At 48.2% G+C, this 25,697-nt stretch overlaps 1 protein-coding gene across 1 annotated transcript; it reads left to right on the top strand.

Moving 5' to 3' along the window:
* Positions 1-249: 249 nt before the first annotated feature.
* dbh (dopamine beta-hydroxylase (dopamine beta-monooxygenase)) lies at positions 250-25,348 on the top strand. The gene is made up of 12 exons (XM_041194451.1): positions 250-579; positions 1,808-1,954; positions 10,460-10,717; positions 12,744-12,920; positions 18,477-18,579; positions 19,592-19,758; positions 20,192-20,335; positions 21,695-21,733; positions 23,203-23,262; positions 23,713-23,840; positions 24,941-25,100; positions 25,211-25,348. Exons 1-12 carry the CDS (start codon positions 250-252, stop codon positions 25,346-25,348), a joined length of 1,851 nt encoding a protein of 616 aa, XP_041050385.1.
* The last annotated feature ends 349 nt before the right edge of the window (positions 25,349-25,697 follow it).

Raw genomic sequence — 25,697 nt, forward strand, 5'->3', positions numbered from 1 at the left:
AAGGTAAAGAAAGGACATTTGCTGACTTTTAACCCAATAAATTAAAAAGAGAGATTAGTTAAAATGGTTAAAGGGCAGCTGGCTTCTTTCAGTTTACTGATGATGAGCTTGTCTAATAAGATTAGGCGAGGATGAAATGTGTTTGCCCAGAGGCTGAGCGATAATTTGATCTGAATTCTGATCCATGGTGACCATTCTCCTTAAAGGAAGCAACAGCTCAGATTCCTGCTTCATTCGAGGTTTCTGAAAATGAGGGATGGTCAGTGTTGGCGGAGGCTCAGACTCCGGGAGACTATCTCCATCTATTTGACCACGTTGCTGATCATCCTGGGGGTCCTGGTGTCGTCCTTTAACCCCATCGCCCCCAGGCACAGCTCTTTTCCCTATCGGGTGCCCTTGGACCCCCAGGGAGTAGCTGAGCTGGCCTGGAATGTCAGCTATTCCCAGGAAGCTGTGTATTTCCGCCTTTTGATCAGGCAGTTGAAGTTTGGGATGCTGTTTGGAATGTCAGACAGAGGAGACATTAGGAATGCTGATTTGGTCATTCTCTGGACTGATGGCCAGAAGTCTTACTTTGGGGTAAGTCAGGGGTAAACTCTTTGTACTGGAACTCAGAGGTAGGAGATAACTGCATTCCCCAAACAACCGAAGACAGTCATGCAAGAGAGCCTGTGGTTTTTGTGTCCCTGTAGATTGTATCAGGTTTCACAATTAGCCTTAGTGAGACAAGTTACAGGCCTCCTTTTAAGGCAGTCCCTCAGGGTCAAGGATGACTTGCTCCCACTCGGTTCGATAGGTTCTGAGAAAGCTCGATCTGCAGACCCTGTCACATGTTTGAAGGGTTGAGTAGATGGGTAGCTTGGAGTAATATAAAAGTAAAATACTGCAGCTGTTGGAAATCTGAAAGAAAAACAGAAAATGCTGGAAAAACTCAGCAGGTCTGACAGCAACTGTGGAGAGAGAAACAGAGTTAACGTTTTGAGTCCGTATGACCCTTCCTCAGAGCTGAGAGGGTTGCTTGGAGTTTGGGCACTCCCTCCAACGTCTCAACTTCACCTCTGCAAAGTCTCTCCATGTGTTCAGTGCCTTCCTGAGGGAACCTCCTCCATTTTGGTTGGTCACAAGCCAGAGACTCCCATGAGCCAACAGGTACGTTTGATCTCTTCAAGTTACAGACAATGCACAAGCACACACGCCCACTCCCCAGCTCAGTTACTAGATAATTTGACTGTTACTGCTCTGAGGGCAGGAGTCGGATAAATGTCGAATCCATGGAATACTGATACTCTTTCATGGAATACTGATACTCTTTTTGAGTAAACCTTTTTCCATCTGTTTCAGATGAAGTTACATTGTTTCATAGTTTGCCATTGTGAGATTTGAACTCTTGATCTTGGGGTTACAAACCCAGTACCATAACCACTTGGCTATTTAGGCCAAGCCTACAAGTTAATCCAGCAATTAGCCAGGTTGGGTCTTTAGGACACCTGTAACTCTTTCGAGTACAAACACGTTTCCATCTGTTCCTATTCCGATGAAGTTACATTGTTTCATAGTTGGCCATTGTGAGATTTGAACTCTTGATCTTGGGGTTACAAGCCCAGTACCATAACCACTTGGCTATTTAGGCCAAGCTGAGGCAGCATAATCCTGGGAACTATCCCATAATGGAGAGGGAGCAGTCAGTTACACTCTTAATACTAACCAGATTCCCAAATTATAAGTGATAATACAGTCAAAACAACATTGACGTTGGGAACTGAGGCTGTGTTTTTATCTGATGCTAATTCTTTACCTGTGATGTTAGGATGCCTGGACTGATCAACAGGCACGAATTCACTTGGACGTGCAGCAGGATTACCAGCTGATTGATGCTCAACAATCTTCCCAGGGCCTTTACCTCACCTTCAAGAGACAATTCAACACTTGTGATAAAAATGACTACGTCATTGAGGTGAGTTTGATTTTCAGTCTCTGCCAAGTTAGCTGCCCGAAGCTGGATGATGGATGCGGGGTGTTAAGACCAGGTTAGAGGGGTGAACTGACTCCTCTCTTTGTCCCACTCCTGAACTGATTATAACAGAGTTTGAATTTAAAAGGGAGGGTGATATTGCCAATTCAATACGTTATGAACTGTGTGTCACTCAGTGCAAGGAATAAGCTAGCCGGGTCCCTTAAGTCAACAAGATTCAGTTTTATTGCTAAAACCCACTCAGGAATAGACACAGAAATTGTTAACAAAAGCATTAAAATGTACAAATATGTCCAACTACACACACTAATGTAAAAAGTAACACACACAATCCCTGCAAGCATATAAAAATGGATTAAAGCTCTGCAGCGTATCAGATACTAAAAACTTGGCCAAGTAACAAGTAAAGTTAGAGAAAAGAATGATTCATGGAGTGTCCAGGTGCTTGTTTACACTGAAGGGTCCAGTCCACAGTTGGGGGACAATGGTGTTTATTAGGAATTCTCTTTTCAGTACTCTTAGTTTACAATAACCCTGTCCTCTGCCGAGTTTTTCAAATCACCAACAGCTCAGGTTGGATGAGAGAAGTTTCAGAAGAAAGAGAGATGGAGTAATGCTGTGCCCTCTGGCAGTCTCTCTCTGACTATACAAAATCCACCATCTTTTTTACAGACAAGTTCTGGATCATGTGAGCTCTCTCCAAGAGCTCCATAGACTCAGGGCAGAATCGTCCCAGGCAGTAGCAAGTGGGTAAAAGAACGTTCTATACGTTGGCCGCAATGATGACTTTTCACACCATATCGTCCCAAACACGCTACATTAATTATTCATTCCCGGGAAACCTGCCGCCACCACCTTGCTGCTTCACCATGCCGGGCGCTATATTTAAAGTCCAGCTGCGCGTGCACATCCCAGTGCTGCAGCCCAGGATTACTGCAGGGAAGATAACCATGAAAGGCAAAAAGACTGCAGACCCCAGGTTTAATGATACGTCACTGGAACGCCTTTTTGGATGCTGTGGAGGCCCACGACAATGTCATCTTCCCCCACTCTGGCCGCAGGATGGGCAGCTGTGTGACCAACCAGGCTTGGGAGGCAGTGGCAGTGATGGTCAGTGCCAATGTCCTTCAAAAAAGGACGGCCACCGCAAGAGGATGAATGATCTCCTCCATTCCACCAGGGTAAACCAATCTTCTCATCAATCTCAACTCACACACTCATTAACCCATCACACATGCACAGGGCCCTCACTCACTGCCAGTTCAAGGGACATCATCATTCACTCTCTCACACACAACCTTCATTGTCCTCATCCTGCCCATGGCATCACTCACCACCCACACATGCCAGGCATACTTATCATCTGGACTGGCAGGCGTCCTGCTTATACTCTCTCCATCCCTATTCATGCAGAACAAGCTGGCACACAACAAGAGGGAGAGGTCGCAGACTGGTGGAGGAATGCCTGAAATCAAGGTCCTCACAGAATTTGAAAACAGAGCCATCCAGCTGGCCGGCAAGGTTCTGGACCGATCCTGTGCTGATGGTAAGGTCGGTGATGCTCTACCAAGTGAGGATCCAGCAGTGCAACATCAATCAGACAACCATGTTGTGAGTGATGTGTCCTGTTTCACAGGCCACTGCCAATCAATAATTATCTCCCCTTGCTTTCGTAGGCACATCTGGGAAACAGTTGACGGAGTCCATGACCCAGGGCCTCCAATCAAGCACCGAAGAAACCTCTGAAGAGGAATCTGAAGGTACCCTCCCTGAAGTCCCATCACAGCACTCACCTACACCCCCCCACCAGCGCAGAGGCACACACCTCAGTGGAAATTAGCTTTAGAGTAGCCTCGGGATCACAATCTGGTGAGAACATCGCACTGTCTGATTCACAGCAAGCGGAGGCAGGGACTTTCCAGGTCCCTGACACTCGGAGCATCGCTGGAGTCTAGAATGTTGCTGAGTCCGAGTCTGATGATGAGCCTCTGGACTTGGTCATGTCACAGTTGCTGGACCTGCAAAGGCAAGCTCGGGAACATCAGGAAGGGATGTCCTCAAATTGCAAGGCACGATGGAGGAGTCCGTCTGCCTTCAGGCTGAGGTGATAGCGCCAGCATGACAAAACACCGAGGTCAACACTGGCAAGATGGCAGCCGCCATGGAGATCTTGGTCCAGGACTTCGCTCCTGCACTGCTGCGTGGGCTGAACTCCATCGACGATGCAATAGTTGGCTTCCAACAGTGTGTACACAGAGAGGTGCAGGGCAGCTTGATCTCACTCCAGCTACCACTTCTCCTCAAGGAGTCAGCCAGGGGCCCCTGAACGCCCATAGGAAGGAGGATCAGTAGGTGCATACTCCAGGGTCATCCACCCAGGTGACTCCGTGACTGTCCAACCCATCCGAGTTCCCTCTTCCTGTGACCTCAGCAGCTCCAGCTTCACAGGCCGAGGAGGGTGCAGCTGACACACAGCAAGACCCCAAAAACAGGCCGGGTCCCTCCAAATCTCAGCCCTCCAGAGGATGCCCGCCAAGGTTATCACAGACAGGGTGTAGCAGTCAGCAAGCTGCCTCGACCTCCACTGTGGATGTCCGGGGAGCACCAAGATGTAGCGGCAGGGTTAAGAGGGTTAATAAGATATAGTTGCACAGTCTGGGCACAGGTGTACATACTGTTCACTACTGTAAATAAACTCCCAAAAATGTCTCCCTGCCTATGGCTCCTTGTTCTGATGAGCAGTGTTCGTGTCACTCAGATGTGAAACCTTTCTGCACAAGATAAAGGCAGGTGTCTCAGTCCAGGGCCTCTTCCATGTGCTTTGTGCAGCCTTCAGACTAAAGTGATGGGCCAGCCTCTCACTCCCTGGACACAGTACTGATGCCTGCACCTCAGCGGAGCTGGTCATTGCTGCCAGAGTGTAGTGGGCAGATGCCACAGAGTTCCATCATTCTATCTGTGTGCTCTCAGCACCTTTAAGGTGGGGCTGGCCCCCATCTCTTCATCATCTGTGACCATTGATGCTGTGCTGCAGCTCCTGAAGGGCTCAGGTGCTAAAGGCGGATGAAGCATCAGATGCTTCTAAAGTTTCTCGGCTGCGTCTCTATGATATGAACCTGATCACAGAGCACAAGCAATCTGCCCTTGGCCAGACAGGAGTCAGACATTCTCAGAGGCTGTGTGAAGATCTCCGGAGTGCCTTCCCCACATGTCATCATCATCCTCCTGGAATCGATTGACTATTAGGGCCTCCACTGCGTCTCCATGACAGGAGCATTCTCAGGGTGTATGTGCGCTGCCATATGCAGACTGGAGTCAAAAGTTCCCAGATACAATGTGAGGATCTATGGTGTCTCCTCACTGCACGTCATCATCATCATCCAGGAATCTCATGGCTATGAGGGTCTCCTGAACACGCCTGCCTCGTCTAGCCAGTGCAAGGGCCTCATCCCCGTCATCATCGCCTCCAAGGACCTCCTCAGCCTCATCCCCGTTGGTGCTCCCCTCATCGGAGGAGACCTCCAGCTCCTCCATCTCCTCCTCATACAGCTCCTCACCCCATTGCAGCACCAGGCTGTAAAGGGCGCAGTAGGTGACAATGATGCATGACACCCTCTGTGGACTATATTGCAGGGCTCTACCAGACCGGCCCAGGCATCGGAACCTCATCTTCAGCATCTCGATGGTCTGCTCCACCAAGGTGTGAGCTGCTGCATGAGCCTTATTTTTGCATCACTCTGCTGCAGTCTGAGGCCGCCGCATGGGTGACATCAGCCACGGCCTCTGTGGGTAGCCCCTGTCCCTGAGGAGCCAACCCTGTATGACGGATCTCCTCTTAGCCTCATTAATGAAGAGACGAACCTTATCCCCTACTTTCCGCCCTCCATAAAGTGTTCTGATATGGAGGACATAGCCACCTCATACCTGTGGACCCTGGAAAACATCGGGGACCTGTGACCGACTGAGAATGAGGCGTCGTTCACACTCTCTGGAAACCGTGCGCCCACACCTGCAGGATGTGTTTGTGGAGGTCACACACTAGCTGCACATTGCGGTTGACATAGTTGACCGTGTGTTGTGATGGAGATCTGAGTGCCATGTGAGTACAATCGATTGCACCCTGCACCTGTGGGAATCCCGAGATCTACGCAAATCCAATCGCTCTTACATCCAGGCTCTCCTGGTCAGGGGCAAAATGCACAAAGTTGTGTGCCCTCGCAAAGATGGCATCCATGACCTCATAGGACCATAGAAAAGTTACAGCACAGCCATCTTGTCCATGCCAGCCTGAGGACACCCAGGTGCCCTTTCTAATCCCACCTTCCTACAACCAGCCCATGTCCCTGCAGCTTACAGCACTTTAGACGCAGAACCAGGTACTTTTTAAAAGAGTTTAAAGTTCCTGCCTCGACCACCAACTTGAGCAGCAAATTCCAGACACCCACTACCCTCTGCGTAAAAAAGCTCTTCCTTCTGCCAGTTATCTTGAATCTATGTCCCCTGGTTCTAGAATTCTCCATCAAGGGAAACAATTTTATCCTATCCACTCTATCTATTCCCCTCATAATTTTGTACACCTCAATCAAGTCACCTCTCAGTCTTCTTTGTTCTAAGGAAAATAACACCAACCTATCCAATCTCTCCTCAGAGCTACACTTTTCTAACCCTGGCAACATTTTTGTAAACCTCCTCTGCACTCTCTCCAGGGCTATTACATATTTCCTGTAGTGTGGTGACCAGAACTGCACACAATACTCCAGTTGTGGCCTCACCAGTGTTTTATACAATTCCAACACTATATCCTTACTTTTATATCCTACACCTCTGCCAATGAAGGAGAGCATTCCATGTGCCTTCTTTACAATCTTGTCTACTTGAACTGCTGCCTTCAGGAACCTGTGTACTTGTACGTCAAGATCTCTCACTTCATCTACCCTTTAGTATATTCCCATTTATTGTGTAATCCCTGTAACTGTTTGACTTCCCTAAATGTATGACCTCAACTTCTCTATGTAAGAATCCATCTGCCACTTTCTGCCCACTCCACCAACCCATCTATATTGTTTTGGAGATTATAGCTATCCTCTACACTATCCACTACTCGGCCAATCTTCGTGTCATCTGCAAATTTCCCAATCGTGCCCCCACATTCATGTCCAAATCATTAATATATAACACAAACAGTAAGGGTCCCAACACCGAGCCCTGTGGAACACCACTTGAGACAACTTTCCATTCGTAAGGGCATCCATCGACCATTACCCTTTGTTTTCTGTTACAAAGCCAACCTTTTATCCAGTTTGCCACATTACTCTGAATCCTATGGGCTTTTACTTTCCTGACCAATCTGCCATGTGGGACCTTGTCAAATGCCTTGCTAAAATCCATGTACACAACATCCACTGCACTACCTTCATCAACCCTTCTTGTCACTTCCTCAAAGAATTCTATCAAATTTGTGAGGCAAGATCTTCCTTTAACAAATCCATGCTGACGTCCCTGACTATCCCATGCCTTTCCACATGACAGTTAATCCTATCTCAGGATTGATTCTACTAATTTGTTCACCATTGATGGAAGACTAACTGGCCTATAATTGTTTGGCATTTCCTTTGATCCCTTTTTAAACAATGGAACTACGTTTGCATTTCTCCAGTCCTCCGGTACCTCCCGTGTATCTAGTGAAGATTGGGAAATCATCCTCAGAGCATCTGTTATCTCCTCCCTGACTTCCTTCAGCAGCCTCGGAAACAATCCATCTGGCCCTGGTGACTTATCAACTTTCAAGGATTTCAACCCTTCAAGTGCTTCCTCTCTCTTTATGACTATCCCGTCCAATATCTCGCAGTGTTCCTCCTGGACTACTATATCTACATCCTCCCTTTACTTTGTAAACATGGAGACAAAATATTCATTCAAAACCCTTCCCACAGCCTCTGCATCTACACACAAGTTTCCATCTTCATCTCTGATGGGTCCCACTTTTTCCTTAACTAAACTTTTAGCATTAATGTATTGGTAAAACATCTTTGGGTTATCTTTAACTTTACTTGCTCATCTTTTTTCATGCCCTCTTTTATTTCCTTATTTCCTTTTTAACTTCGTCCCTGCACTTCCTATATGCGTCTAGGCAATCTGCAGTGCTTCGTTCTTTGTGCCTATCGTATGCTTTCTTTTTCTGTTTGATCTCCCCCTGTATTCCTCTAGACAACCAGGGAGGTCTAGATTTGGTGGATGCATTTGTAGGTCGAGGCTTGTGATATCCCACAGAGTTAACCTGTGGAGCCCTGAAAGGAGCCACTGGTGTAGAAATTGAGTGCCACGGGCACTTTCACATCCACTGGAGTGGTTACCCTCCATGTCCCTGTGGCACCAAATCCTGCAGCAGGTGGCAGATGTGACCGACCAGTTCCTTAGACATGTGCAGCCCTCGGCGATGCTGGTTCTCAGCTGCAGGAACGAAAGGCAGAGCTTATAGACCTTGGGCCTAGCTGGACGCCGACCAGTGATGGTTCGCTGTGGCTCTACAACAGCGAGTGCAGGAGCCCCAGCCGCCCCTTCTTCCTGAGGGTGCTGCTCCTCCCTCTGCACTACCAGGTGCCTCAGTCACTCTCTTCTCTGTCATCTCCGCTCTCTGTCAGCCACAAGGCTCACAGCTAGTTCACCAGGCTCCATGCTCCTGATGTACTCCTCCTGCAGAATGAAACAGAGGGACATGTGGCTTAGCTTGGGTGTACTAAGAAAATGCCTGGGTTAAGCCTAAAAGCCCCTTAATGCATCCTGGAGAGAGCTGGCCACCAGTTGGATGGCCAGAGTTTAATGCGCTGCAATGATGCCTGAACCCCCACCTTCCTTCACCCCAATCTACCCAACTGATTGGCTGCAGCTTTGCCCATTGGACCTCAGCCTGTACTCTCAGCTCAAGTACAGACATTCTCCTAACCTGCACTGCAAGGCTGTGCAGTTAGTTTGAACCATGGGAGAGACTGGTCCAAACCGGGATGATGACATTGCAAGGGGCTGTGAGCACCTCCACCAGTGACTGCTCCATAGCCAGCTTTAGCAAGGAGATTGTGCAATGTGCCCAGTCACCCAACTGTTCTGCAGTCCACTGAAATGTTCATTAGTTTGCAGTCTGTGCCCGAGGGCTGAAAAGCTCTGGAGCATTTGGTGGCACTTTGATGCCGCTATGTCGCTTGAGTGGGCAGATAAGCTAGAGGCCCGACTCCATGCATATCAGTGTGGCTGTATCTGACCTGTCTCCGCTGCAGAGGAATGGTCACTTTAAACAAGGTGCCTCTAATGCAGGGCAGCCCTTGCCCCCCCCTCCAAACATGTCTCAACCTTGAAGTCCTACAGGCAATCCGGGTGAGCGCTGTGGAACATTACTGTGTACTCATCTCCGGTTTCCCCTCAAAATGCCGCCTGCCTAGTGCATGTCTTTTATATATTGTTGTGAAACACGTTGGCGTGATTTTGGGTGGACGATCCAGTGGGTTGGAGGGTGTATGATTCCGGCAAAGTTTGGGGGGGGGATAATTCCGGTGAGGAGGGAAGGATAATTCCGGCAAGGGTTGGGGGGGGAGGCAATTCTGTTGGGTGGGGTATGATTCCAGTAAGGGGGTGGGGGTATGATTCCGATGATGGGGGGGATGATTCCGGCAAGGAGGTGGATGATCCCGGCAAGGGGGGGACGATTCTGGAGAGGGGGGGACGATTCTGGCGAGGGGGGGATGATTCTGGTGAAGGGGGGATGATTCTGGCGAGTGGGGGATGATTCTGGCGAGGGCGGGGGATGATTCTGGCGAGGGGGGGTAATTCTGGCGAGGGGGGGATGATTCTGGCGAGGGGGGATGATTCTGGCGAGGGGGGGATGATTCTGGTGAAGGGGGGGATGATTCTGGCAAGGGGGGTGATGATTCTGGCGAGGGGGGGAAGATTCTGGCGAGGGGGGGGATGATTCTGGCAAGGGGTGGGGGAAAGATTCTGGCTGGCCTTATAATGATCTGCTGATGCATTACAATGAAACACAGCTGCCATCAGCGAGCAGAGCTGACAATTGCAAACTGTCTTCACAACATCGTTATATTGTTCGCTCACTCCACTGTCACCGCCAGCAGGCATGGAAAATCCCAGCCTCTGTGTCTCCATAAGGCAGCTGTGCCCTTCCCAACTGTAACCTAATAGCTGCTGTACGCCTGTGTCTTTTGCGAAGGAAAAGTGTTCTTTCCTAAAATTTCAATATAAACGAATGTCAAACCAATGATATTATAAAGTAACATATTTCCAGCTGATGATTTTATAAATTAATAGTTTATATAACACATCATAATGGGGACATGGAACAGTTAGCCAGAGAGATCCAACAGTTTCAGGTGAAAAGGCTTTCTCTAGTTGAATATCGCTAATTGGGAAGCATGTCCTTTAATTCCATATGCACACCGGGTTGACTGAGAATGATGTGACTGATTGTCTTTTTCCCTCCAGGGTGGAACAGTCCATCTCCTGTACAGATTCCTTGAGCGACCAACAGCTTCACTGGAATCAATAGACCTGAAGTCCTTGACCGGGGGCACACAGAGGGTGCAGCTACTGAAGCCGACCATCAGCACTCCCACACTGCCCCCAGATATTAAGGTGCTGGAAGTCCTTGCTCCCAATGTGACAATCCCTGACCAGGAGACAACATATTGGTGTTACATCAGCCGCTTGCCCAGAGACTTCCCTGTACATCATATCATTATGGCAAGTGTCGTTATGACGAACAGAGCCAGGGTTGTGAATGAGGGGGGGGAGGTTGTGAATGAGAGGGGTTTGTGAATGAGAGAGGGTTGTGATTGAGAGGGGGTTGTGAATGAGAGGGGGTTGTGAACGAGAGGGGGTTGTGAATAAGAGAGGGTTGTGAATGAGAGGGGGTTGTGAATCAGAGATGGTTGTGAATGAGAGGGGGTTGTGAACGAGAGGGGGTTGTGAATGAGAGGGGGTTGTGAATGAGAGAGGGTTGTGAATGAGAGGGGGTTGGGAATGAGAGAGGGTTGTGAGTGAGAGGGGGTTGTGAATGAGAGAGGGTTGTGAGTGAGAGGGGGTTGTGAATGAGAGAGGGTTGTGAGTGAGAGGGGGTTGTGAATGAGAGAGGGTTGTGAGTGAGATGGGGTTGTGAATGAGAGAGGGTTGTGAGTGAGAGGGGGTTGTGAATGAGAGAGGGTTGTGAGTGAGATGGGGTTGTGAATGAGAGAGGGTTGTGAATGAGAGGGGGTTGGGAATGAGAGAGGGTTGTGAGTGAGAGGGGGTTGTGAATGAGAGAGGGTTGTGAGTGAGAGGGGGTTGTGAATGAGAGAGGGTTGTGAGTGAGAGAGGGTTGTGAATGAGAGAGGGTTGTGAGTGAGATGGGGTTGTGAATGAGAGAGGGTTGTGAGTGAGAGGGGGTTGTGAATGAGAGAGGGACTCAGCTGCAGAAATTCCAGCCAGACAAGTTTTTTTATTAGTTTCATTCTGGGGATGTGCCCAGCAGTTATTGCTCATCCCTAGTTGCCTTGAACCAAGTTAAAAGCAAAATCTTGTGGATGCTGGAAATCTGAAACAAAAACATGTCCGGCAGCATCTGTGGAGACAGAAACAGAATTAACGTTTTAGTTCCATGATCTTTCATCACAGATCTGAGACATTAACTCTGTTTCTCCCTCCACAGATGCTGCCAGTCCTGCTGAGTGTCTCCAACTTTTTCAGCTTTTATTGGCCCTGAACTGAGTGTTTTAACTGGATCAGTTCACACAGAATTTAACAGTTAAATCACTCTGCAGTCACAAATAGGGTCAGACTGGGTCAGGGCAGCAGGTTTCCCTTTCTAAATAGCACTCGTGAACCAGTTGAGATTCTACAGCAATCTGTTGGCTTCATGGTCACTTTTAACTTTCATGGATTTTTATTTCCAGATTTATTTTTAACTGCAATTCTCAAAAAGGGAATTAGATGATTATTTGAAAAGAAACAATTTGCAGGGTTACGGGGAGAAGGCAGGAGAATGGCAGTGGTGAAATGCTCTTTCAGGGAGCCAATGCAGATGGGCTGAATGCCTTCCTTCTGCACTGTAACAACTCTGTGAAAAGCCACGGTGGGATTTGAACTCATTGCCTCTGACTATTGGCCCAGTAAATGAATCACTGCACCCCCATAGCCTGTTATCACTCAACATCACACAGGCTCAGTGCTACTGACATACCCTGACGATGGATCTCATCCATTTTATTTCAGCCTGTGCATTGTTGGTGCCAGAGTTAGCTGGAGAAGAATATGACACATCAAAAGATCCATCGCTAAGAATCACTTCAGCAGAGTTAATTAGGAATCAGATCATCCCGCTGAATCTCAGCATCTCGAGCTCAGATGTTGAATCATTCTCTGACCTGATCTGTGCAGCCCCATTTCAGGACACAAGGCAAATGAGGCAAAAAAAACTCATCCTGGCCAATGACAGTCAAATCAAGCCCATATTTTCCTTCTTTATTTGGTCTGTGGTATGGGCTGAGTTTCTGCCAGGTTCCTGACGTGTGATAATGTGTCTGTGATCAGATCCCACTGGAACAGTATCGGAGTGTAGATTACTCATTTAGTTAGGCCCTTGGGTTAATGTGAAAAGTCTAAAGCTCACATTGATTATATGTGAGGGTCTCTTATCGTCCAGGGAAAGGTTTGCACCCGCCGAGCTCCGACACCTACCCAGAGGACGTCACTTCTCTTCTGATCACTAACTCCTGTCTTTTCTCCTGTCCAGTATGAACCAGTAATTGCGCAAGGAAATGAAGCTATTGTCCACCACATGGAGGTATTCCAATGTGCACCACAGTTTGACCAGATCCCATCATATAATGGGCCATGTGACTCCAAGATGAAGCCTGCACGGCTGAATTACTGCAGACATGTGCTGGCAGCCTGGGCAATGGGCGCTCAGGTTAGTGAGGATCCCACAAACTGCGGGGATGGGGGTGAGTGAGGAACCTCAAACAGTGCAGGGGATGGGGGTGAGTGAGTGTCTCACACAGTGCGGGGGATGGGGGTGAGTGAGGAACCTCACACAGTGCGGGGGATGGGGGTGAGTGAGGAACCTCAAACAGTGCGGGGGATGGGGGTGAGTGAGTGTCTCACACAGTGCGGGGGATGGGGGTGAGTGAGGAACCTCAAACACTGCAGGGGATGGGGGTGAGTGAGTGTCTCACACAGTGCGGGGGATGGGGGTGAGTGAGTGTCTCACACAGTGCGGGGGATGGGGGTGAGTGTCTCACACAGTGTGGGGGATGGGGGTGAGTGAGGAACCTCAAACAGTGCAGGGGATGGGGGTGAGTGAGTGTCTCACACAGTGCGGGGGATGGGGGTGAGTGAGGAACCTCAAACAGTGCAGGGGATGGGGGTGAGTGAGTGTCTCACACAGTGTGGGGGATGGGGGTGAGTGAGTGTCTCACACAGTGCGGGGGATGGGGGTGAGTGAGGAACCTCACACAGTGCGGGGGATGGGGGTGAGTGAGGAACCTCACACAGTGCGGGGGATGGGGGTGAGTGAGGAACCTCACACAGTGCGGGGGATGGGGGTGAGTGAGTGTCTCACACAGTGCGGGGGATGGGGGTGAATGAGGAACCTCACACAGTGCGGGGGATGGGGGTGAGTGAGGAACTTCACACAGTGCGGGGGATGGGGGTGAGCGAGGAACCTCACGCAGTGCGGGGGATGGGGGTGAGTGAGTGTCTCACACAGTGCGGGGGATGGGGGTGAGTGAGGAACCTCACACAGTGCGGGGGATGGGGGTGAGTGAGTGTCTCACACAGTGCGGGGGATGGGGGTGAGTGAGGAACCTCACACAGTGCGGAGGATGGGGGTGAGTGAGGAACCTCAAACAGTGCGGGGGATGGGGGTGAGTGAGTGTCTCACACAGTGCGGGGGATGGGGGTGAGTGAGGAACCTCAAACACTGCGGGGGATGGGGGTGAGTGAGTGTCTCACACAGTGCGGGGGATGGGGGTGAGTGAGTGTCTCACACAGTGCGGGGGATGGGGGTGAATGAGGAACCTCACACAGTGCGGGGGATGGGGGTGAGTGAGGGACCTCACACAGTGCGGGGGATGGGGGTGAGTGAGGAACATCACACAGTGCGGGGGATGGGGGTGAGTGAGTGTCTCACACAGTGCGGGGGATGGGGGTGAGTGAGTGTCTCACACAGTGTGTGGGATGGGGGTGAGTGAGTGTCTCACACAGTGCGGGGGATGGGGGTGAATGAGGAACCTCACACAGTGCGGGGGATGGGGGTGAATGAGGAACCTCACACAGTGCGGGGGATGGGTGTGATTGAGTGTCTCACCCAATGTGGGGGATGGGGGTGAATGAGGAATCTCACACAGTGTGGGGGTTGGGGGTGAATGAGGAACCTCACACAGTGCGGGGGATGGGGTGAGTGAGTGTCTCACACAGTGTGGGGGATGGGGGTGAGTGAGTGTCTCACACAGTGCGGGGGATGGGGGTGAATGAGGAACCTCACACAGTGCGGGGGATGGGAGTGAGTGAGTGTCTCACACAGTGTGGGGGATGGGGGTGATTGAGGAACCTCACACAGTGCGGGGGATGGGGGTGAATGAGGAACCTCACACAGTGCGGGGGATGGGGGTGAATGAGGAACCTCACACAGTGCGGGGGATGGGGGTGAGTGAGTGTCTCACAGTGCGGGGGATGGGGGTGAGTGAGTGTCTCACACAGTGTGGGGGATGGGGGTGAGTGAGGAACCTCACACAGTGCGGGGGATGGGGGTGAGTGTCTCACACAGTGTGGGGGATGGGGGTGAATGAGGAACCTCACACGGTGCGGGGTATGGGGGTGAGTGAGTGTCTCACAGTGCGGGGGATGGGGGTGAGTGAGTGTCTCACACAGTGCGGGGGATGGGGGTGAGTGTCTCACACAGTGTGGGGGATGGGGGTGAATGAGGAACCTCACACAGTGCAGATGAGGATTGGGGATTTGTGTATTTTTACTCCCAGATCCCTTTGTTGATCCACTCAGTTTATATTCTTATTTTCCCAAGTAATATCTAACCTCATTATTTTTCTTACCATATGTATTACCTCCCGTTTATTGATGTTGAAATTCATTTGCTAATTATATGTCCATTCTACAAATGATGTTGCTGGCTTCTTGTATTCTATTGCATTCCTCCTCATTATTGACTATCCTATTCTATCACCTTCGCAACCCCCACCCCAACCCCACCTGATGTCATCTTCAAATTTAGAAATTGTATTTTTAATTCTAAAACCTAAATTCTTAATGTAAATTGTGAACAACACTGGTCCCAGCACTGATCCTTGTGGGATTGCATTTCCCACATACTGCCATTCCAACTCCGCAGGCTGATTGTGTTCATCAGTTTATTCTGTGGCACCTTATCAAAGGCCATTTGGAAATCTAGATACATCACATCTTCTACATTACCTTCCTCTACTCTCTCTCTTACCTTTTTGAAGAATTCAGCATGCTTGGTGAAACCAGACTTTTTCTTTTGAAATCCAGGCTGACTATTCATTATTATATCTTTCATTTCTAGATAGTTTCCTATTCTCTCCTGGAGTAAGGATTCCATTGTTTTTCCTGCCACTGATGTTAAGCTTACTGGTCTATAGTTCCCTGGACATGTTCTATCGCCCTTAGATATTGGAATTACATTATTTATCCACCAATCCTCTGATGTAATACCTGTTTCTAATGAATTATTAAATATGTATAATAGTTTTTCTGCTGTCTCTTCTCCAGATTATTTTAAAATGTGAAGATGCAATCCATCCAGATCAGGGGGTTTATCTTTGAATTTAATTAGTTTATTTAATATTTCTCCTCTTTTTATTTTAAATGCAGTTATATAATTTCCAATCTCATCTTCTGGTGTCATGTCCATCTGATCCATGTGCCTGGTAAATACTGAAATGAAGTAAATATTTAATATTTCTGCCATTTTCCTCTCACCCTGTGCTTTTATCCTTCATGTCCCTTAGCCACCCTGTTTTCATGCCGGCTTTCCATTATTTTATGTAGAATAATATCATTTCAAAGTTCCTCTTTGATATCCTCATTGTTTTTGACTCCTCTCTTAATGTCTTCACATTCTCCCTCTCTATGCTCTCCCCTGTTGCCCATGTAATTATGTTTCATATTCCCTGCAGTGAGTAACTTACCTCCTGACTCCCCAAAGCCTGTCCACAATCTACAAGGTACAAGTCAGGAATGTGATGGAATACTCCCCACTTGCCTGGATGAGTGCAGTTCCAACAACACTCAAGAAGCTTGACCCCCTTCAGGACAAATCAGCCCGCTTGATTGGTACCCCATCCACAAACATTCACTCCCTTGAGCATCAACACACAGTAGCAGCAGTGTGTACCATCTACAAGATGCACTGTAGAAACTCACCAAGGCTCCTTAGACAGCACCTTCCAAACCCACCACCGCTACCATCTAGAAGGACAAGGGCAGCCGATACATGGGAACACCACCACCTAGAAGTTCCCCTCCAAGACACTCACCATCCTGACTTGGAAATATATTGGTGTTCCTTCACTGTCGCTGGGTCAAAATACTGGAACCCCCTTCCTAACATGTACTGCGGGTGTACCTACACCACATGCACTGCAGTGGTTTCAGAAGGCAGCTCACCACCACCTTCTCAAGGGGTAGTTAAGGATTGGCAATAAATGCTGGCCCAGCCAGCAAAGCCTGCACCCATGAATGAGTAAAAATAAAATTAGTGTAAATCTCTTTTCTTATCAATTTTTGCCTTATGTCTTTATTTATCCATAGAGTCCCACTAGTGTTTGCTTTGTTCTCTCCTTTGAATGGAATATATTTTCCCTGCACTCTGTTGATCACATTTTTAAATACTTCCTGTGGATCTTCTACATCATTGTATGCCAATATTGTTGTCCATTTTATTTTCACACATTCTTTTCTCAGCTCCCCAAAATCTATTAACATGATCATTGTCATGTTTATCTCCTGCTCAATTATTATCCTAAATCAGATTATATTATGGTCACTATTGCCCAGATGTTCCCCTACTTCTACTTCTCTTACCTGCTCTGATTCATCCCATTACCAGACCCAGTAGTGATTCCTCCCTTTTTGGACTTCATACAGATTAAGGTAGATAGGAATTCATTATAAAAACACCAGTCACTTATCCCCTTTACCCACTTCTTGTGGAAAGTTAATTTCACCTAGTTGAAATCCTTTCTCTCTGCTGCCATTCTGTTATCCTGAATAAGTACAACTACTCCAGCTGCCCTTATCGCACTCTTTTTATTAGATGTCATACCCTGCAATTTTAATTCCTTGCCATGAATTTTCTGTAGCGATGACTATATCTGGTTACTGAAAAGTATTATTCTCTTCTGGTCCTGTTTTATTATAGACACTGTGTACATTGCTGTACAGACAGTTTGATTTTTAAAAGCAGTTTCTCTCTTTTTTAACCATCTTTTTACACTCCTTATCTATAACGTTTATTCAGAATCACAAAATCTTAATGGCACAGAAGGAGGCCATTCGGCCCATCATGTCTGCATTGCTCTCCCAATGAGAATTATGACCTAGTGCTATTGCTCTGCCTTTTCCCTGTATCCCATGCACCTTGTTTCTATTCAAATAATCATCTAATGCCCTCTTGAATGCCTCAATTGAACCTGCCTCCATCACACTGCCAGGCAGTGCTTTCTAGACCCAAACCACTTGTGAGAAAAAGTATTTTCTCATGTCACGTTTGCTTATTTTGCAAATCACTTTAAATCTGTGCCCTTAATTCTTGATCCTTTTATGAGTGAGAACAGCTTCTCCATATCTACTCTGTCCAGCCCTCTCATGATTTTGAACATCCCTATCAAATCCCCTTTCAGCCTTCTTCACTCCAAGGAGAACAGTCCCAACTGCTCCAATCTATCCTCGTAGCTGAAGTTTCTCATCCCTGGAACCATTCTTATAAACCTCTTCTGCACTTTCTGTTTGCATCCTTCCTAAAATATGGTGCCCAGAACTGTACACAAGAATCCATATTCCCTGGCCATTTATGTCCTCCCATAGTTTAGTCAGCCCCATCCTTTCTGTTCCTGTTCTACTTATATTTAAGCTTGTTTCTTTTCTAGGAGATCATTCCCCCATTTGACTAGTTTAAAGTGTTTGACACCTCCCACTCTCTCCACTCAGACACTGCTACCACTTCAGTTATGATGAAGCCTGTCTCAACAGTCCAGTTCCTTCCTATCTCAGTACCATTGCCAGTGTTTGAATCAGCTGTAAACTGCACTGAGTGAATCTTCTCTACCTGCAGTGTTTGGCCAATTGTTGGGAAGTGTTGTGTGACACATGTAAGTGAGTTTGAAGTCATCTCTGTACAAGCACAGACTGGTTGTGTTCACAGGTTATTTGACATTATGGATCTGCTATTAATTCATTCTGTTAAACCCAATTCTTTCTGCCATTGCAGCCATTCTATTACCCAAAAGATGTAGGGCTCGTGATTGGTGGAGCCAATTCCTCCAAGTATTTGCGTCTGGAAGTTCATTACCATAACCCCCTGAGGATGTCTGGTGAGTTCAAGTTCAATGTACAATGTGTGTGTGTGTGTGTGTGTTGTAAACATGTTTGCATCTGGGTTTATCTGTGTCTGTGTGAGTCTATGTGAGCGTGAGACTACGAAAAATGATAGAGGGACTTTATGGGGCTTACCATCATTTAAAATGAACAAATCCTATAACTCATAAATCATTAAGCATTTGGAGCTGTTGCAGTGCTGAATGATTTCACTCTATTAACATGGATAAACACGGGGCAGTAATTCATTGGCCAGGAACATATGAGTGTGATTACTGACCACCCCAGTTAGATTGACTCTAGTCCACAGGTCAAGGCAGGGTTGAAGCTTTAACCAGCTCATCCTAGAAACAAAATTGGCATTTTTGATGGGTTCAAAGACAGCAAGGATGATTCTGGGATTTGAGCTGAATTGTTGGAGGGACTGAGCTCAGTTTCACAAAGACAAGATTGACAGAAACTTGCTTGGGTTTGGAACAGAGATTAACGTTGCAGTGAATAGATTTCAGACTCAGAACTTTAAGCACAAACCCTGCCCACAGATTCAAAATGATCAAACACCAAGTGAGATAAGGGATTAGAAAAAAATCCTCTGTCTCCAGGGTGTTCCTGAGTTTATCCAAACTAACATCTGGTTGACAACAAGATACAGTTTATTGGAATAGGCATAAAATTAGCAGGTTGGGAGGGGAGCTGTGTAAGTGAATAGATATTTTGGAATTTTGGCAAATTACCTTTGTGCATCAATGAGTGTTTATAACATTTTCCCACAAAGGTTAAGTAGGTGGGTGGACGTGGGCTATGGAGCCCCTGTGTAGCCAGGTTTGACTCCTATATAACATGTACAGCCTGTTTAGCCTGTGTGTAATCCTGTGTAACCCAGGTTAGCCCCAGTGTAACCCTGAATAGCCCAGTTTAGCCACAGAACAAGTACATGTTTAATAAAACAGCAAGATTTCAGGTGAATGTAATCCCATCACTTACAATGACAAACATTTACTACCCCAGGAAGGCTGGATAATTCTGGGATTCGCCTGTTCTACACTCCCACTTTACGGAAGTTCAACGCAGGAATCATGGAGCTGGGGCTTGTGTACACACCAGTCATGGCTATTCCACCTGGTGAAGCAAGCTTTGTACTCAGTGGATATTGTACAGGAGAGTGCACCAAGCAGGTGAGTGGACACACGATGCTTGAAACTGATCAACTGTTGACCAAATAGACCCACACAATGAGAACTGGGGCAAAGAGTGACTGGTGTCAGAGTGTGAATGGGGGCAGAGAGCGATTGGAGGGCAAAGAATGATGGACGATAAGAATGACTAGCAGCAGCGAGTGACTGGGACAAAGAAAGTTGAGCTAGGACAAAGAGGCACCGCGGTGGGCAGAGGAAAGTGAGGACTGGGGGTCAGAATATCCAAAGCAGGGTCTGACCAGGAAGAGAGAGTGACTGGGGACTGAGTGACTGGGGCAAAGAGTGAGCAGGGCCAGAGATTGAGGACCACAAACACATCCAGCCTACTGTCGATCATTGTCAGTGAGTTGTTAACCATATTGTACACCATTCAGGGTGGCAGTTGATTTCTTGGTGTTATTTCCTTTTCTAGAGCCTGCCACAATCTGGGATTCACATCTTTGCCTCACAGCTTCACACTCACCTTGCTGGAACTAAGGTGAAGACGGTTCTTGTTCAGGGTGGGGTTGAGGTGGCCATGGTCAATGCTGATGGACATTATAGTACTCACTTTCAGGTAACGCTTGTTTGTTGGTCATTCTTTTTGTTCAGGTCTGAACAAGGTTCGTCGTGGCTCTGGAACCTACTCTAACAAAAACAGACATACGAGCGTACAAATTAGGAGCAGTAGGCCATTCAGCCCCTCGAGTCTGTTATGCAGGAACAGGAGGAGGCCATTCAGCCCCTCTAGCCTGTTGCACAGGAACAGGAGGTGGCCCATTGACTCTCCTGAGCCCTTTCCATCATTTAGTTAGATCATGGCTCTGCACCTCAACTCCACACCCACTTTGGTTCCATATTGACCCCTCGGTCACCTTACCCAACAAAAACCTATCAATCTCGGTTTTGAAATGTTCAATTGACCCTCAGCCTCAATGGTTTTGTGGAGGGATTTGGAGAGTTCCAGATTTCCGCTCTCCTGTGTGTGAGGAAGTGCCTCCTGAAATCACCCCTGAATGGCCTGGCTCGAATTTTGAGATTCTGCCCCCTTGTTCTGGACCACCCCCTACCTCCCCCAACCACCGCCCCACCAGAGGAGATTGTTTTTCTCTATTGACTCTGTCAAAACCTTTAAACCTCTTTAATACCTCAATTAATTCATCCCTTAAACTTCTAAACTCAAGGGAATGCAAACCTGGTCAGTGTAACTGGTCCTTAGTATTGAACTCTTTTAGTCCTGGCATCATTCTCCTGAATCTGTGTGGCATCTACCCCAAGACCTGAGGTGTGGTGCCCAGAACGGAATGTAAAAGTCTGACTGGGGCCTGACATAACTCCCATTCATTTGTATTCCAGCTGCCTTGGGCCAATACTTCATTCACCTTTTTATTTTTTATATACTTGGACCTCTTAATCTGTCTGTTCCTCTATTGTTCTTAGTTTCATTTCATTAGGAAGATATTCTGATCACTCCTAGGTCTAAAGTGGATGATCTCCCACTTCCCTGTGTCAAACTCCAGCTGTCACAGTTTCCCCACTCACCAAATCTATCAATGTCCCTTTGCAATTTTTTGCCTCCATTTGCAATATTCCTGTCCCTCCTAACTTGGAATGGTCAGAAATGTGTGAATAAACAGCTCACTATTCCGTTATCCAAGTCATTGGTAAATGAGCAAAATACTTTCTGTGGCTGGTAGTTACGAGAAAAAGGCTTTCCTGCCCTCATACTCGGTCAGTCAATTAAAACTAAAAATCTGCTCAGAGTCACTTCAAGAGAGATCAAGGATCAGGAAGGCAAGACACTTTGTGAAAAAGTGATTGACTGTAACCTCGGATGTATTCAGCTGTTTTATAGTTGTTGATAGAATGTTGTCGATCTCTCAGAGAGAACAAATTGATTGTATCGGTTTCATAAAATCTACTTTGATATTTTCAGGAAATCCGACTTCTACAAAAAGAAATCACTGTCCTGCCTGTGAGTATCTCGGAGCACTTGGGTCACGTGTTGCCAGCCCAGTGCGGTACACAGACACCAGCCCAGTGAGGTACACAGACAGCAGCCCAGTGCAGTACACAGACACCAGCCCAGTGCGGTACACAGACACCAGCCCAGTGCGGTACACAGACACCAGCCCAGGGCGGTACACAGACACCAGCCCAGTGCGGTACACGGACACCAGCCCAATGCAGTACACAGACACCAGCCCAGTGCGGTACACAGACACCAGCCCAGTGCGGTACACGGACACCAGCCCAGTGCGGTACACAGACACCAGCCAGTGCGGTACACAGACACCAGCCCAGGGCAGTACACAGACACCAGCCCAGTGCGGTACACAGACACCAGTCCAGTGCGGTACACGGACACCAGCCCAGTGCGGTACATGGACACCAGCCCAGTGCAGTACACATACATCAGCCCAGGGCGGTACACAGACACCAGCCCAGGGCGATACACATACACCAGCCCAGGGCGATACACATACACCAGCCCAGTGCGGTACACATACACCAGCCCAGTGCGGTACACAGACACCAGCCCAGTGCAGTACACGGACACCAGCCCAGTGCGGTACACAGACACCAGCCCAGGGCGATACACATACACCAGCCCAGTGCGGTACACAGACACCAGCCCAGGGCGATACACATACAGCAGCCCAGTGCAGTACACGGACACCAGCCCAGTGCAGTACACAGACACCAGCCCAGTGCGGTACACAGACACCAGCCCAGGGCGATACACAGACACCAGCCCAGTGCAGTACACGGACACCAGACCAGTGCGGTACACAGACACCAGCCCAGGGCGATATACATACACCAGCCCAGTGCAGTACACGGACACCAGCCCAGTGCGGTACACGGACACCAGCCCAGGGCGATACACAGACACCAGCCCAGTGCAGTACACGGACACCAGCCCAGTGCAGTACACGGACACCAGCCCAGTGCGGTACACAGACACCAGCCCAGTGCGGTACACGGACACCAGCCCAGTGCGGTACACGGACACCAGCCCAGTGCAGTACACGGACACCAGCCCAATGCAGTACACAGACACCAGCCCAGTGCGGTACACAGACACCAGCCCAGTGCAGTACACGGACACCAGCCCAGTGCAGTACACGGACACCAGCCCAGTGCGGTACACAGACACTAGCCCAGTGCGGTACACAAGACACCAGCCCAGTGCGGTACACGGACACCAGCCCAGTGCGGTACACGGACACCAGCCCAGTGCGGTACACGGACACCAGCCCAGTGCGGTACACAAACACCAGCCCAGGGTGGTACACAGACACCAGCCCAGTGCGGTACACAGACACCAGCCCAGTGCGGTACACAGACACCAGCCCAGTGTGGTACATGGACACCAGCCCCGTGTTTTGCATAACTATTTTGATGCAGTAACTTTCTTTCACCCTGTGATCTTCTCAACAGGGAGATGTTCTGATAACCTCCTGCACGTACAACACCGAGGACCGGAATCGTGTGACAGTGGTAGGTGCATAAATCTCAGAGCAGGAAGTGATCCAGCTTACTGAACTGATGTCTTTACTCTCAGACAAGAGCTCATACTTTGAATGCTGGAACCTGCGAAAAAGAGAGGGGGAGAGACAGAGACAGAAAGAGAGAGAGAGACAAAGAGAGAGAGAGAGAGAGAGAGACAGAGACAGAGAGAGAGAGCCACAGTGAGAAAGACAGACAGATAAAGATGGAGAGTATGTGAGACAGAGAGAGAAAGGAAGACAGAGGGTGACACACAGAGTGATAGTGAGACAGAGAGAGTGAGAGAGCACGTGACAAAGACAGAGTATGACACGGCCAGCAGAATCCAAAGCTGCCATTAAAGGGCAGGTGGATAAATACTCGAAAGAGTTAAGGGGTTCTGGATTGAGTTGGCAGTTGATGTGGGTGTAACGTGATTGCAATCAGATTCTCTCTGTTTAGGGGGGATTTGGAATCAATGAAGAAATGTGTGTGAACTACGTGCACTATTATCCCCAGACACAACTGGAATTGTGCAAAAGTGCTGTGGATATCAGCTACCTGCAGAAGTTTTTCACCTTCATCAACAGGTAAAACTTTGCATCAATATCACATTTTTAATGTCACAAAACATCCTAACTGCTTCACAGGAATTATATCAAGTACTATTTAACACCAAGCCACATTAGCAGGTATTAGGATAGGTGATCAAATGCTGTTGCTCAGAGAGGTATGGTTTAATGAGTGTGTTGAAGGAGGAGAGGGAAATGGAGAGGTTTAGGGAGGGAATTCCAGAGCTTTGGGCCCAGGCAGCTGAAGACCCAGCTGTGACTACTGGATTGATTAAAATCAGGGATTCTTAAGAGGCCAGGATTGGATGAGTGCAGAAACTCTGAACTTGCACGTACAGACATGAACACTTCATCAATTCATTCTCAGGATCTGTGTCAGGCAAGGCCAGCACTTATTGCCCATCTCTAATACCCCTTGAGAAGGTGGTGGTGAGCTGCCTTCTTGAACTGCTGCAGTCCATGTGGTGTAGGTACACCCACAGTGCTGTTAGGGAGGGAGTTCCAGGATTGTGACCCAGCGACAGTGAAGGAATGGCTGATATATTTCCAAGTCAGGATGGTGAGTGGCTTGGAAGGGAACTTCCAGGTGGTGGTATTCCCATGTATCTGCTGACCTTGTCCTTGTAAATGGTAGTGGTCATGGGTTTGGAAGACCTAAGGACTGTTGGTGAGTTCCTGCAGTGCATCTTGTAGATGGTACACAGTGCTGCTACTGTGCGTTGGTGGTGAAGGGAGTGAACGTTTGTGGATGGGGTAGCAATCAAGCGGGCTGTTTTGTCCTGGATGGTGTCAAGCTTCTTGAGTGTGGTGGGAACTGCACTCATGCAAGCAAGTGGAGAGTATTCCATCACACTCCTGACTTGTGCCTTGTAGATGGTGGACAGACTTTGAGGAGTCAGGAGGTGAATTACTCTACACAGGTTTGCCAGCCTCTGACTTGCTCTTGTAGCCACCGTATTTATATGGCTAGTCCAGTCCAGTTTCTGGTCAATGGTATCTCCCAGGATGTTGATAGTGGGGGATTCATTGGTGGTAATGCCATTGAATGCCAAGGGGTGATGGTTGGATTCTCTCTTGTTGAAGGTGGCCATTGACTGATCATCGTTCTGTCTTTAAAGGATTGACGATGACGAAATCTGCACTTGTCCCCAAGTCCCAGTAGTAGAACAGTTCAATGCTGTGACCTGGAATCTATTCAGCAGTCGAGTGCTGAGAGCAGTATATGATTCTGCCCCCATCTCTGTGCATTGCAACAAATCTTCTGCTGTTCGTTTCCCGGTGAGTACAGGGGCTGCTGCAGGACCGCACTGCCCATTTTTCTGTTACACTATTATCATTTAAGGTTATTTAAAATGAAACCTCGTCAATGAGACATTTCTTATGTTTAGGGTAACTGGGACAAGCAGCCACTCCCACGGGTGACTGCGGTGATGTCAGAATCATCGGATCGCTGCCAGAGATTGAGTCACGTGGTGTCGGGAGAGGCAACAGTCGTCAATTTCACCGCCAGTAAACCAGGAGAGTGATACAAGCTTCTTTCAGGCTGGGCTAGCTGTACCAGCTTCGGTGGCACTGGGTCCATTGGGTTTACCAAGGTTGCAGAACATCATTGGGAAGGTGGGGGGAGGGAGAGAAAAACATGAAGTCAATATTTCCACTGCAGCATTTCATTATGAGGGCTTGGTCCATGTCTATAATCCTATTGTGTGTGTGTGTTGCCCTTGAATGGATCCAATTTTAATTTACTTCCAATCAAACAGCAAATTCTTTCAGATCAGGATCTGAGAGTTTCTTAAAGGATGAAGGTGCAGCTCTTCCCCAAATATCACCAAGGCCAGTTCAATATTCTCACAAAACCATCTCAGCAGCACCCTA

Source organism: Carcharodon carcharias, chromosome 8 (genome assembly GCF_017639515.1).
Source record: "Carcharodon carcharias isolate sCarCar2 chromosome 8, sCarCar2.pri, whole genome shotgun sequence".
Taxonomy (NCBI): domain Eukaryota; kingdom Metazoa; phylum Chordata; class Chondrichthyes; order Lamniformes; family Lamnidae; genus Carcharodon; species Carcharodon carcharias.